General features: G+C 46.4%; 1 protein-coding gene across 1 annotated transcript in view; it reads left to right on the top strand.

Annotated features, from left to right (window-relative positions):
• The window catches only part of SLC26A8 (solute carrier family 26 member 8), a 3,758,415-nt gene that overhangs the window by 2,518,571 nt on the left and 1,225,049 nt on the right, over window positions 1–14,795 (top strand). The window contains exons 11-12 of the mRNA XM_078644342.1: window positions 6,941–7,033; window positions 7,118–7,261. Coding sequence (XP_078500468.1) covers window positions 6,941–7,033; window positions 7,118–7,261 — 237 coding nt within the window. The remainder of the gene's footprint in view (window positions 1–6,940; window positions 7,034–7,117; window positions 7,262–14,795) is intronic.

Here is a 14,795-nt window from a genome sequence, read left to right as displayed (position 1 = left end):
TCCACCTCTCCTCGTGCCCGCCGCTCCGTCTCCCTCTCAGGGCATATCTCCTCTCTTAGATGTAGGGGCAGGTTCTACACCCCCACCTCCAGACCTTACACCTTCATGCCTGGAAATTGAACGGGACAACCTGAATTCTTTTTCTCTCCCACATGACGTGGTGGATGCCATTTTATCGAGCCAGGCGCGATTCCACCAAGTCTATCTACTCTTATAGATGGTCTAAATTTGTCTCTTGGTGTGGGGAGAAGTCCATTGACCCTTTGAATGCTCAGTTGTCTGACATACTTCAGTTTGATCTTTCTTTGGCTCAGCAAGGGTTTGCTGTAGCTACGGTCAAAGGTTAACTTTCGGCCATGTTGCAATTTCTCTGTCTGGCGGATCAGCCGTCCTTATTTAAATCTCCTATTATTTTAATGTTTCTAAAGGGCCTTACAAATAAATGTCATCCTACTCCCTTTATTGTGCCTCAATGGGACTTGAATCCTGTGCTCACTTTCTTGATGGGTTCACCTTTTGAACCTTTGCACAAGTGTCCCTTGAGACTGTTATCTTTTAAAACGGTCTTCTTGATTGCAATTACCTCAGCAAGGAGGGTAAGTGAGCATCTGAAAGAGACACTTAGCATTAGATTCCTTACCTTAGAATATCCCCAGGCGTCAGACTGGATCCGGAAACTTTTGCGTAGCAGTAACCTTGCGCGTCGGTAGGCGAGATGGATTGTCTTGTGTATCAAGATATGCTACTCTCTGGCAGGTAAAGAACCTCCTGAGGGTTTAAGAGCTCATTCCACTAGAGCAAGGTCTGCTACATCTGCTTTGTCTACGGGTGTACCTGTAGAGGACATTTGTAGAGCAGCGACTTGGGCTTCCCTCCACACTTTCGCGAAGCATTACTGCTTGGATTCCGAAGTGAGTAGGGACGGCCACTTTGCGCGTTCTGTCCTCCAGGATTTTCTGGAATAGGAGAGTGGACACCCTCCTCCGGGAGTGGGGACTGCTGTGGGATTCTATTCACAAGGTGAGGAATCCACTGGAAGATGTATCCATCAGAAAAACAAGTTACTTACCTTCGGTAATGCTTTTTCTGGTGTGGATTCCTCACTGGCCCACCTGCCTCTCCGTTGTCCACTCTTCTATACCTGTTTTAGTGTAATGTAAATATTTTATTGTCAAAGGGAATGTGTTATTATAATTGCTTTCCTTCATTGACTACACACCGTGTGTGTTATTTTGATTATTTGGTACTGTGTACATTGTGTGTATATCTACTGTTGTTGATCCGTCCGTGTGCCTCGAAGGCACGGAAAAAAGGGCGGAACTGATGTCATCACTCCAACGTGGGCCTATTATGGAGTCGGTGACGCGCGATGCCGTGCTTCTGTGACGTCGTCCACGTCAGCGCGAAGCTACAAAAGAATTTCCAAATGTTGTTGACGCAGGGGGATATTCACAAGGTGAGGAATCCCCTGGCAGATACTGAATCCACCAGAAAAAGCATTACCGAAGGTAAGTAACTTGTTTTTTTCGACACACTAACAACGAGATTGCTTAAATGAAGTCACAAATGGAGTCTGTCAAAACAGCTGGTGTAGAAAAACAAAAAGAACTAGGTCACCAGCAATCACAACATCAGAAGCCTTACCAGCAATAACAGTGTCGGCAGCCTAGATGTAGAGCCACTCAACAGCCTGCTCAGGCGAGAATGCCTACAGTAGGCTCCAAGTCTTGAATCTTTCCTTCCCCCTTTTCTGTAACCCACTCCCGTAGGGATAAGTTTAGAAGCTGGCTTTTTATGTGGTGGTGCCAATGTAAGGGCACACCATGCAAAAAGTCCAGACGACCCTTATTGGTTTACAGGGTTGCTAGAATTATCCAAAGTACTCTATTTGTGGTAGTGTGGTTGAGCAGTTTAGACTTATCAGAGAAATGTGAAGTATTTGTTGAGACACACACTCAAGAATAAATCTGAGACCAATTTAGAAAAAATAACACAGATCTTATATAATTTTAGACACCAAGATTATCGCAATCAGTACTTTCAAACCTATGGGCCTTGAACGCTGTAATATTAATCTCAATCAATCAGTCAGGGGATTTGTAAGTGCACTACTCACCCGTGAATGTCTCAAGGCGCTTGGTGGGGGGCTAAGCAGCTCCTTTCACTCGAAGAGCCATGTCTTGAGTGTCTTCCTGAAGATGTTGACCGGGAGCTTGTTCCAGGTCTTGGCTGCGATGGAGGAGAAAGCTCTTCCCCCTGTTCTGGCTCTGCGGATCCATGGAATTTTGGTGATGTCAGAGGATCGGGGGTTTCGCTCGGGTGCGTGGAAGGAGATTCTCTTGTTGAGGTATTGGGGTCCGGTGTTGTGAAGGCTATTTGTAGGCGTGGGAGAGTATCTTGAAGGTGATTCTCTGTTCTATGGGGAGCCAGTGGAGGTTCCGCAGGTGTTGGGTGAAGCGCTCGTATCGAGGGATGCTGAGGACGAGTCTGGCTGTGGTATTCTGTATGGTCTGGAGTTTGCGGAGCAGAGACTTGTTGATCCCGGCGTAGAGGGCGTTTCCGTAGTCCAGTCTGCTGGTTATGAGTGCGTGGGTGATTGTCTTCCTTGATTCGGTGGGGATCCATTCGAAGGTCTTTCGGAGGATGCGGAGGGTGTTGAAGCAGCTGGAGGCGACGGCGATGACCTGTCGGGTCACAGAGAGAGAGGAGTCGAGTACGATGGGGGTGGGAGGGCTGCTGAGGGCGTTGGACCTCCAGGTGTTGTCCCATGCAGAGGGGGAGGGTCCGAGCATGATCTATGGGAGGAAAGACATATTCTTCAAACAGGTACTTGTAGTTGAAGTTTGGAACTTAAGGTGCTAAGGGGCCAAGGTCCAAAGAACCACCAGAAGTTTTAGCTTACCTGCCCTTGCGTGTGCGGGTGCAGGGTGCTAGACAGATTAGAAGCCTCGAACGCTACACAGTTGAAAGCAAAGGGGCACCTGAAACACAGGCTACAAGGGGCTTGGTCAGCTGGTCACTTGCGTTGGAGGCATTGGAGGCTCTCACAGTTCTCAGTTGACCCGTAGAGAAGAAGAAAACATGACGGCAGGGCTCTCAGTGAAAGCCTTGTCGGTCCTGTTGTCCCTCGATGTGCCGGTCAGTTTTGGTAGTGGTGGTTTCCGGACTAAACACTAACAAACCTTGGTTGCTGCAGGTGCTTTGGTACCCGGGGTATTAATGCAGGGGCCCCCTGGAGGGTCTAGCATATTGTATCTCAGTGGAGAGATGGGGCTGACCTCCTAGGACCACAAAAAATCTCCTCCTGGTGTGATCCTCCCCCTGTATATCAGATGGTCAACAAAACAATGTACCAGAGAAGGGCAGTCGGTGCCTGCTGGCTCATCCGCCCCAAGGGAGATGCTAGGTGGTTGCCGAATTGCTGGGCAGTCATCCACGTATTGGAGAGGATGCACAGCTTTTGGACAAGTCGTGTGTTAGCGATTGTCGCGGTCCCAGCAATCAGACTGGGTTCGGTGCCAAGTTCGTGGTTAATGCTCAGTTCTCACAGTGACTTCTTCTTTGACCTTCTTCTGTTCCCAGGTAGACAAATCTGTCTCTAGTATCGGGGACCCATAAATACTGAATTCAGGGGCATTTAGGGGAGTGTAAAATGGAAGCTAATGGGCTACCTACCCACGGGGTGTCCTAGGTCCACCCAAAATCAAGATGGTGAAACCCTTCTTCGACTGTCCACTTCAGGTGGCCCACCTTAGGGGTGTGCCTCGCCTGCAAGTGTGACACACCTTCTGATGATCCAATTTCCCACCTCCTCTGGTGCCAAATGGGCCTCAGGGCGGGGGTGGAATTCCTCAGGTCTGGGGGAGGTCAAGGTCACATATCAGAGGTGACAGAGGCTTTGATGCCTCTGGCGTTTATATGCTAAATGCACTAGTCATGGTATGATCACCTTCCTCCGAACAGGCATTGTTCCTGGCCTCTAAGAGACTAGTGGGGGTGCCCTCTGGGTACATGTCTTCATACATCCGGTACTGGCATCAGTATGGATTTATTAAGAGAAGATGTTTGATACCAAACATCAGTATTTTCAGTGAAGCCATTGTGCAGCTGGGTAACTTGTGTTTACAGATGCCCAGTACATACCTTTACCATGGTTTCCTGATCACTTGCGATGCCTAGCAATGGAACTAGACATCACAGGGGCATATCTGCTCATGCAGATTTGCCCACACGTGTATAATGCACCCTGCCTAATGGCTCCGAGGCCTGCTGTAGAAGTGACTTAATTATAGTACATGCAGTGTACATAGGTATCACACACAGAGAGACACACAGGGAGAGGGCAATGTTGTGTCTTCAGAATGGCATTCTGCATGCAGCTTGTGTGTGGGTCCTTCAGGGTGGCATATTACATGCTGCAGTCCTTGGGGACTCTCTTTAGTACCCATGCCCTGGGTATCAGGAGTACCACATACCAGGGACGTACTGGGGTATTAAAGTCCTTGCTATTTGGTTTACAATTAACATATGTCTTGTTTTAGCGAAAAAGCACTGGCACTGGAACCTGGTTATCAAGCTTCAGTGCACTATCACAGTCAAAAACCAGCATATAGTAGTTCAAATGGGGGAAAAATGTGTTGGGGGGGCATCGGCAAAGAGAAGTCCAGCTAACTAAAGGAAGTATTTAACATTTTCTGGAAGAGTGGCAATCCATTACAAAAGACGCCTGAGCAGTAAATATTGTTATGAATGGGCACTGCTCAGGTTCGTCATTCCTCCACCAAATATACCATGAAAACCATCCAATCACCATCAATGGATGCTCAGAAAGTCAACATCCTTCTGCAGAAGCAGGCGGTGGATACACCGTTTTCCACTTCAAAAAGGTAGTGATGAGGACTCACCCAAAATTCCTTCCTATAGTCATTTTGGATTTTCACGTCAATCAGACGATTTCCTTACCAACTTTCTTTCAGCATCCTTCCACTCCAGCTGAAAGAACTCTTCATTTGCTAGATATTAGGCGGGTCTTAAAGTTTCATATGGACAAAACATCAGACCAAGTTTTTGTAAACTATGGCCTAGTCCGTAGAGGTCTAGCCACTTCCACACAATCCAATAATAATTTGTCTGCTAGACCAAAAGCTCATTCTACTAGGGGGCAAGCAGCTTCTGCTGCTTTGATGAAAAATGTCCCTAATGACAAAGTTTGCAAAGCGGCTATGTGGAGATCTGTACACACATTTACCAAATATTGTTGTTTGGACTCGAATGTTAGAACAGATGCTCGAGTAGGGCAGGCCTCCCTGAGAAATTTGTTTCCTTGATCGTTCCTCTGTCTTTTCCACCGCTGCTGTTGGGGATGGGCTTGCTACTCTATGCAGTACTTATGACTAGCAATGGATATCCCCAGAGAGAGAAGGAATGGTTTCTTACCTGTAATCCCAGTTCTCTCTCAGAGGAATCTCCATTGAAATCATAAGCAATCCTCCTGCCTCCCTGGTGAAGATGACAGAGGCGATTATCAGACCCATCTATCTTCCAGATGTCACCAAAAAGAACTGAAGCAACTGCCAAACTGCTCAACATGATGGGATACTGGTGGTGTCTGGGTCCGTAAAAGCACAGACTGTTTTTACACTAACATAATAGCAGCTTATAGAGCTACAATGTCCTTCCATCCTTCATCTCTCTCCTTTTACAAAAAGGGTTTGTGAATGAGATTGAATCAGTCTACAATAGTATTTGGCTTTAAATATGCATATATATATATATATATCCTGATTTCGCCTCTAGCACACAGGAATCGAATCCCAAGAGACGATGCAGACCCAAATCGTGCTAAATATTTCTTTATTTTCTGTTACTTGCCCAACACCACCGCCATGACGCGTTTCGGTCCCTCTCGGACCTTGATCACATGACACATATGGCTTTCTTTGCCATTTTCCACGTATATTCTGAAGAATTTGATCGCTGTAGCTCTACTTATAGGCTGCATTATGTTATTATCTTAAGTGTTTTTTACAAGCGTTCCTGAAGAAAGACGAACTACACTTAAGAAGATATGCTATGGAAAATTACTCTGGAATCCAGGGCAGGACTGGGAACCCAAAGCAGCCCTGGCAATTGTCTTGGTTTAGTCCCAGGGGAATCATTGCCTGGCCCTGCCAGCCTGGAAACGCTTGCTTGATGCTTTTGTTACTGGGGGCCGATATGACAGAGCCGCTGCAAAATGAGCCACCAGTAACAAACTCGCCCCACCCTCCCCCGCAAAACCGTCCAACACCCTTACAGCCTCTCAGGATTCCTGCACGTCAATGGGATTATTCAGTGTTTATGATTTTAATGGAGAGTACCCTGAGAGAGAACTGGGATTACAGGTAAGAAATAATTTTTTCCTTCAGACACGTTTTACACTCAGATAGAATTGGGGATACCCAGCAATGACTGTGCAAGCAGAGCCAGTAGTCAGTCTCCCCATTAGCGTGAAGAAACAAAGCCCTGTACCCCAAGACTATAGATCAGTTACAACCAAATGTTAATAGTTGATAAAATTAGTATCACTTTGGCTGTATTCCTGTTGCCCAACAGAGTCTAGTAATCATTTGGTGAGCAGCATCCAATATCATGTGGATCCAACCTTCTACATCTACCTCAGAAGGCTGGCCATAATGAGAAAATAAGGAACAGAGTGCCACATTGTATTCCATAAAGTGTTTTAATGAGCACATTTTTTTAGAAGTGTTTACAAAGTAAGCGATTTGTAAATATAAATGTTTTCACAAATAAATAATTATTTTTGGTTTCATTTTTATTTGGTTCTGTTTTGCAGAATTTTTGTTAAGTTTCATGGGGCATATATCTGTTCATGTTACGATTTCGTTCACAATATTGATTAACTGTTCCAGTACTCAGGTTGTCATTTCTTTTCTTTTAGACTTTGGAGGTAGCATGTGTGAAGATATTTCAGTGCTGTTCTTCCATCTATTTTGCAAACATGATGGCGTTTTTCAAAAACCTAACAAAAATGGTATGTGCAGATTTTGAACACAGTAGTTAGTGAAAGAGCGTTTTTCAAATTGCTTTACTGATAGCACAACTCTGTTCTTTTTAGGCTGGATTGGATCCTCAAGCTTCAGAAGTATGCCGACTACAAACCTCAGTCAAGCGGTATGAAACTGACCGTCCTGAAACAGAAACTAAGTGTGCTCTGATGGATTATTGTACACTTTGCATCCAGTCACAAAATTACCACACAGTAAGTATGATCTTAAAAACGTGAGCCTTGTGGGTTAAGGTAGCAGAGTGAAAAATGTTGCCTATACGCTATCCTTAGCGGTAGCTATGCCCCCTCACATCTCTGGAGATTTGCTTGTGATAAAATGTTTGTGACAAAGCAGGCAAAGTGCAGGAATCTCTAGGTATATCATATTTGTGGGTGAAAAAATCTCTCAAATCACACCATGTCAAAGGGAGAAAAGTCAAAAACACAGCATGTTGAATGTAGGTTACAGCATATTTTGAAGTACTAGATTTTCATGTGCATTTTAGCTAACATTTGAAGTGATTTTCCCTCTATTTAGTAGTACGGACAAACTGATCACTGAACCTAGTATCATGACAAGGAGAGGACCTTACACTAAACAGTTTGATAGTATGTATAAATGAGTATGTATACAATGAGGACTATTAATCTGTATAATATATGGGTGTCACAGACTACATCCAACTGTGGCAGTGAGTGCCATGTAAAATACTAGAAGCATACATTGTCGCAAGCGTACATTCCTACCCCAAGTAGATTCAGCAAGAGATGTTTCCCAAACCACCTATTTCCCAGCCCCACCCATATCAACCCCCCGTATTGTGTCCAGTTGACCCATACTTTCTCATACTTGCATGGACAACCCCTGGTCCGTAATACCTCTCACTTCGATAGTTAACACCGATCTAAGGGCCAGATGTATGAAGCTCAAATGGGTTCGCAAACGCCGAAATTTGCAAACTAATTTGAGCAATATGGTATGTATGTAGCAAATTTCAGTGCAAAATAAGGAATCGCAAATTTGTGATTCCTTATTTTGCGATTGCATTTAAGGAATCGCAAAATTTGCGATTCCTTAAATGCAATGTATGATGCAAAAAAAATTGCTAATTGTCCCTAAGGAATCGCAAATTACCACCAACTTCAAGTTGGTGGTAATTTGCGAATTTCTTGAAAAATGCCAATTTTTGCATTTTTCAAAGTGCCATGTGATGCACATACATGCCCCAAGGGCATGTATGTGCACCACATGTGCACCCATGCTTATTTCAGGGGTGCAACAGGGTGTCCTTTGGACACCCCTGCACCCTTGAAATTATTCTCAATTTGCGATTAGCAAATTGCGAATCACAAATTGAGAATACTTTCACTTTCATTCCTATGGGCCTCCTGGCCCATAGAAATGAATGGGTAATTATTCCTTAGTTGCGATTAGCAATTTGCTAATCGCAGTTAAGGAATTTTAAGAAATCGCTAAAAATAGCGAATTTCTACATACATACCATTTTACAATTCTCAAAAAGCGATTCCTTAAAAATCGCTATTTGAGAATCGCAAAAATGTATCTTGATACATCTGGCCCTTAATCCTTCTGCCAGTCCCGGATATCCGGGGGTATATTTGGTCCCTATGTTTGACAATGTTTTGTTTAGCCACCCTCGCTGCCAGTGTCAACCACAATCTGAGAAACCTGAGCTACTTCTCTTCCCCGGCAATTCCCAAAATCCTTCATCTAGCATCTAGTGATACCTCCAGGTCTGTAACCGCAGTCATGATCACCGTGACCTCCCGCCAGTAGCCTTGGATCACAGGGCATTTCCAAAGTGTGTGGAAGAAGGGGCCCACTGCTCCGCAACCCTGAATGCAGTGGGCCGTAACGCTAGGCCCCATGCAGTGGATCCTGGATTGAGAATAATCCGATTTCTGTAATATGCGCAGTTGTATAAGACGGAAGCAAGTCTGGAGTTGGAATAGTAAATTATACTACTCCTAAGTCCAGCGCCCTCCAACGCAAGTTGTTGTAACGACTTGCGTTGAAAAAAACGCGATATAATGTACCGCAATGTAAATATATGCGTTGTAACGTCATAAATCCCCAGAGTACGGCTCGGAAATGTGCCCATCGTATTGCCGTCGACCGTAGAGGCTGGTTTCTCCCTATTCCAAAATACCCACTCATTGATCATCATCAATTGGGCAGCCCAGTTATATGTGTGGAGCTCTGGAATCACCAATGCTTCCTTGAACACTCCCCGTTGTAGCTTCCAGAGAGATACGCGTGAGCTGCCTCCATTCCAGAGGAGTATGCAAAGCTCCGTGTTAACCCTAATGAGGAAATTGTCTGGCACCTTTAAACGGGGTATTTTGGAGCACATAAAGCATACCATAATTTTAAACAGGTCGGCTCTGCCCATCAAAAAGATCAGCAGAGCCCTCCAATGGGCCACATCCGCCGGGAGATGGTCCACTGAACTAATAGGTTCTGTTGAAGGTAGTCCTCCACGGTCCTGGTGATACAAATTCCAAGGTAGCAGAATCCCAGTGTCACCATTGGTGTGAGGCATCCCGATATAAGGGTAGGAGTCCCTCCTGTGAGCAGAAAGGCCAAAGATTTATCCCAATTGATTTGGTACCCCGAGTAACTCCTGGCATAGGGAGAGATTCTTTCTTATGTAATCAAAAAGGACTAGCCTATTGTGAATATTTACAGGACTCAGAACTGTATGATTATGGGTGAACCATTAGGTTTCTTCATGAAGCCCTCACACACCAACCTGGGTGGTGGCATGCTTCATCATCGGGCCCACCCACTGACACTGAATGTGTCCCGGGTGTGCTTCGACACCTGATTACAGCGGAGCAGGTATGTAACTGAGTGTGCAGTGTAGTGACGTGAGCTTTGAAGATTACAAATGCTATACAGTGGTCCCAGTACCCGAGGGTGAATTACATTTTAATAACTGGGCCTCTGTTAGCAATTAAAAACAAGGCTGGTGGATGTAATGGGAAACAGAGTTAAGACCTCCTACATCCAGGTTTGGTCTACATATTTCAGCCAGAGCCTTTAAGTTAAGCTGGCTTTCCTCAGGACCGTAACAAGGTGAAAGTGCAAATTTAAAACTTAAGTGAGTGTGTAATTTAGACTATGTGATGCACTCACTCAGGTGCTATAAGTGTACCAGGGGGATTCCCTCATCAAGCATACGCTGGCGTTTTGCCGCGAGTGCCCCAGGAGTGATCCGGGCATAGGTATGACCGTTAATGGCGGTGTCACTGGGTGGGCCTGATGATGAAGCATGCCACCAACCAGGTTGGTGGGTGAGGGCTTCATGAAGAAACGTAATGGTTCACCCATAATCATACAGTTCTGAGTCCTGTAAATATTCACAATAGGCTAGTTCTTTTTGATTATATATAAATCCTTGGGGATATGGACTAGCTACCTAGTCCTCTCTCCCTCCCTTGATATACAGAGATTCTTTCTTACCATGCCCTACCATTACTGATTCCCCAAATAGGAGGATCTTGACAGATCCAGGCCGCCAAAGGCTCCAAGGCCAGGGTGAAGATCATCAGCGACAGGGTGCATCCTTGTTGTGTTCCCCTGTGTACGGCAAAGGCACAGAATATTACACCATTCACTCACACACTTGCCACCGGGCCCTGATATAGGAGTCAAATCTCCCAGCAGAACTTAGGACCAAAGCCCATATGGGGGAGGACTGCGAAGAGATAGGACCACTCTATACTATTGAAGGCCATTCTCACATCCAAATACAGTACCACAGCCTCCTCCGACTCCAAGTCTGCCGTAATGTGCATCACTCTGAATAGATGTCTCAGGTTTAGAAGGGTTCTCCTATGCAGCATAAAGGCGGACTGGTCCAGATGGATGATTGAGACTATGAGCCTCGTCAGTCTATTCACCAACACTTTAGCAACACATTGGCCTCCATGTTGAGTAAACATATAGAATGGTACAAGCTGCATACTGTGGGTGGTTTGCCCTTTTTGGAGAGAACCACTAATGTGGCCATTCTCTGATCTTCCAGAAAGGCCCGTCCTTCTGCCCCGCCTGGAACATATTAAGATGCAATTTTGTGAGCTACACATTTAAATAATTCAATCGGTAGGCCATTTGGCCCTGCGGCCTTGCCCGACTGTAACCACTGGATGGTCCCTTCTAACTTTTTCCCAATCACATCTTGCTCCAGTGCCTCCCTTTCCTCTTCTGAGAGGACGCCCAACACCTAATATTTCATAAAGTCTGTACAGTTGTCCTGCGGGTCTCTGAAGAGTATATGCCTTTGTAGTATGCTGCAAATGTTGCTGCTATAGCGTTTCCTTCGACATGCACCCCCCCTCCGGAGTCGTGTATCTGAGTGACCCAGGGTCTGTCCCTATCTCTCTTGTCCAGCCTCGCCATCAACTTGCGGACCTTGTCCCCACATCATAAAACAGTCTCGGCGCGGCCAGGGCATGTGCCCGTGAAGCATTTTCTGAAATATCTCTCAGCTGTCGCTGCCACAAACCAGATGTTAGATTTGGGGGTCTATAGTTGGCAGAGATAGGTACCTTTGACCATATAGGGACCCTTGCATCTAGTCAGGGTAAGGGGTTACACTCCAAAACTAACCCCTGCTCACCCCCTTGGTAGCTTGACACGAGCAGACAGGCTTATCTCTAGTTCTTTATAGATGTAAAATGTGACACTTTAAGTTCAATGTACCTTTGGATGCGTAACGCTATACAACAAAAATGTTGCAGGGAAGGTGATGCGTCGGTTCCTTACACTCAAGAACGGTGATGCGTTGGGTCCCTACTGCTGGGTAGGGGATGCTTTGGTTCTTCTCCGCATGGGGAGGTGATGTGTCGGTTTCTTACTGCGCTTCCGTGACGATGTGATGAAAATCCGGTCCAATGAAACAAAATGGTGTCTTCTTCGTGATGCGACAACGATGCATGCACGCCCGATGGCCGTGTGGTGACTCAACGATTCTTCTGAGCCGCGACAGGCCCTGCAACACACTTCTCCGGTGGTGCGACGCCACCACTCTTCTCCGGTGATGCGAGGCGCTTTGGGGGATGCGATGGTGACAGCGGCAGCAGCGGCATGCTTCTCCGGTGATGCGGCGGCATCTGCTGCGACGGTGACACTCTTCTCTGTTGATGCGATGACAACGGCTGCGGCGGCAACACGCTTCTTCATCTTGAGTCGCGCTTCCAGCTCCCAGCGACACGCAGTCTCTCAGAAGGCCCAACTCAACAGTAGGGACTTCAATTATCAGCACAGGGAGGCAGGGGAGCTGGTTGGTGAAGTCTGTTGTCCTTGAGACTTCAGCAGGAGGCAAGCTCTATCTCAAGCCCTTGGAGATCCTTTACAAGTTGATTTGAAAGTAGCACAAAGTCCTTTCTCCTTTCTTTGGCCACTGCAGGCCAACCCCCCAAACAGCACTCAGCTTAGGGATAGTCTCCTCCTCAGTTTCTCTGGTTCCTCTCCTAGGCAAAGGTTCTTCTTGTTTCCCAAAAGTGATCTAAAGTTCTTTCTGGGGTCTGGGTCCCGATATTTATACTACTAAATCCTTTTTCCTCTGAAGGCTGAGGGTCCTGTACCCAGTCCAAACCAGTTCTGTGCAGTCCTGGAGCACTTTGTTGACAAGACTCCTTCTTGACAGTGTGGGCCAGGCACATCAGACGCACCACAGGAGGTGGAGCCATCATTGTGGAGGGAAGGCACAGTCCTATTCAGGTCCCAGGTACAACTCCTCCCACCCATCTTTATGCAGATAGCTATATTCAGCCCTGTGCTGACTCTCCCTGTCTCCTGGAATGCCCCAACCCTTGTCACTCAAACTCCAGACAATGAACACACAACCTAGCAGAGGCAAGCTTGGACAGTTAGGCAAGAAAATACCTACTTTCTAAAAGTGGTATTTTCAAACACAGAATGTTAAAACCATCTTCACTAAAAGATGTATTTTATCATTCTGAGTTCAAGCATACTAAACTCTAATTTATCCAGTATTATGGGTGTCTTTCATAGATTCAGATGCCTGAATCATTCCCCGTCGTCGAGACGGGAGTCTCCGGTACATAGAAAAGTAATGTCCTAAAGACATATATAGAGAGAAGTAGGCCTAAGGCCCTCCACTTAGTAGCCTATCTATGTCCTTTTGTAAAAAGGACCTAACTCTAGAAGAGAGCCAATCAGCTAACACCTCCCTCTAGAACCTTCCTGTCAGGAGCCTCAGTCTCTCAGATTTTCTACCGCACGTTGTGCTAAGGGAGTCTCCACCTGAGTTCTCCTCAGGTTTCCTTTTTTCTAGCCTATTTCTTCACACATTTGGATTTCTTCACTTCAACTTTGACTATGGCTGATCCTCAGAAGAAGGGTCTCTTCAGGGCATGTACTTCTTGTGGAAAAAGAGGTTACATGTGGAAGACCAGCATAAGACATGTTTATATTGCCTGTATCCGGACCATTCAGCAAAAGACTGCAAAATTTGTAGAACCGTTTCTACAAAAACGCTAAAGGACAGAGAAGGACGCCTTTTACTCTGGCTTAACAGGCTCAAGACCAGGGACAATCTGGAATCTTCAGAGGAAGATGAGTATTCTTCTGTTTCTTCAAAATTGTCTTTAAAAAGGCCAAGGGTGGCTTCCCCTAGCCCTACAGACGCTCCTCCAAAGAAGGCTGTCAAAAAGCCTTCAGAGACCAAGTCATCAGCGTCTGACAAGGAGGCTCACTCCTTCAAAAAGCCTGCGTCGTCGACAACCTCGCCGACGCCCTCATCGGCGCAAAAGAAAGCTGTGTCTCCCGTCTACGTTTCCACGTCGATGAAGACAGTATTAACGACGACAGCATCGTTGACGTTTTCTTTATCGACGACGACTACACCTTCATCGTCGGTGGGTAAGCCTTTGTCGTCGATTATTCTCATAAAGAAATCGTCAACGGCTACAGCGCCGACACCAGTGTCGACGAGGAGGCCAGCGCCGTCGACGTCCGTGCCGTCGACGAGGTCATCATCGTCGACGAGTGTACCGTCGACGAAGGATTCAACGACGAAGAAGGCACCGTCGACAGTGGCATCATCGACGAAGGTATCGTCGTCAAGGTCATCGTCGACGAAGGCATCGTCGACGAAGGCAACGCCGATAGAGCTACAGTCGTCAGCCACACCGTCGACGAAGACATCGTCGACGCCTCAATGGAAACAATCGACGACGGTTCCACCATCGACGAGGCAAGCACAGGAAATACAATCTGTGGACGATGGGTCATCCAGGATCCTGCTGTCGACGAGCCCTTCCACGATAAAGAGCTCAAAAAAGGCGATTACGCCAGAGTTAACGACACCAAGTAGGGTGCAAGGATTGCCACCAACTTGTCTCCTACAGGATGAGGAGTCGGATGAGGAGGATAACACACAGGCTACTAGTCCATCCCATCTAGTGGTCAAATGTCAAAGCACGGATGAGGATGTTGATGATGTGGAGATTACACAGGAACATGATGTTCAGACACAGGTTCAGACGCAAATTACGTCCATGGTATGTCTACCAGCGTCTATAGTGTCTGATGTACGATTTTTGATACAGGATTACAAACAGCGATTCCCGGAGTCCTCAGCTCCAGCTAGACAGCCTCCTCCAGCAATGGAGACGGCTCCGTCTCCACGGTCCAGACCACCGCCATTGGTACTCCATCAGGAAAGGGAACAGATAAAAGATCCTCCGTCATCGG

The sequence above is a fragment of the Lissotriton helveticus genome, chromosome 5_1 (assembly GCF_964261635.1).
Source record: "Lissotriton helveticus chromosome 5_1, aLisHel1.1, whole genome shotgun sequence".
Lineage (NCBI taxonomy): Eukaryota > Metazoa > Chordata > Amphibia > Caudata > Salamandridae > Lissotriton > Lissotriton helveticus.
This window is presented reverse-complemented; position numbering and strand designations above follow the sequence as displayed.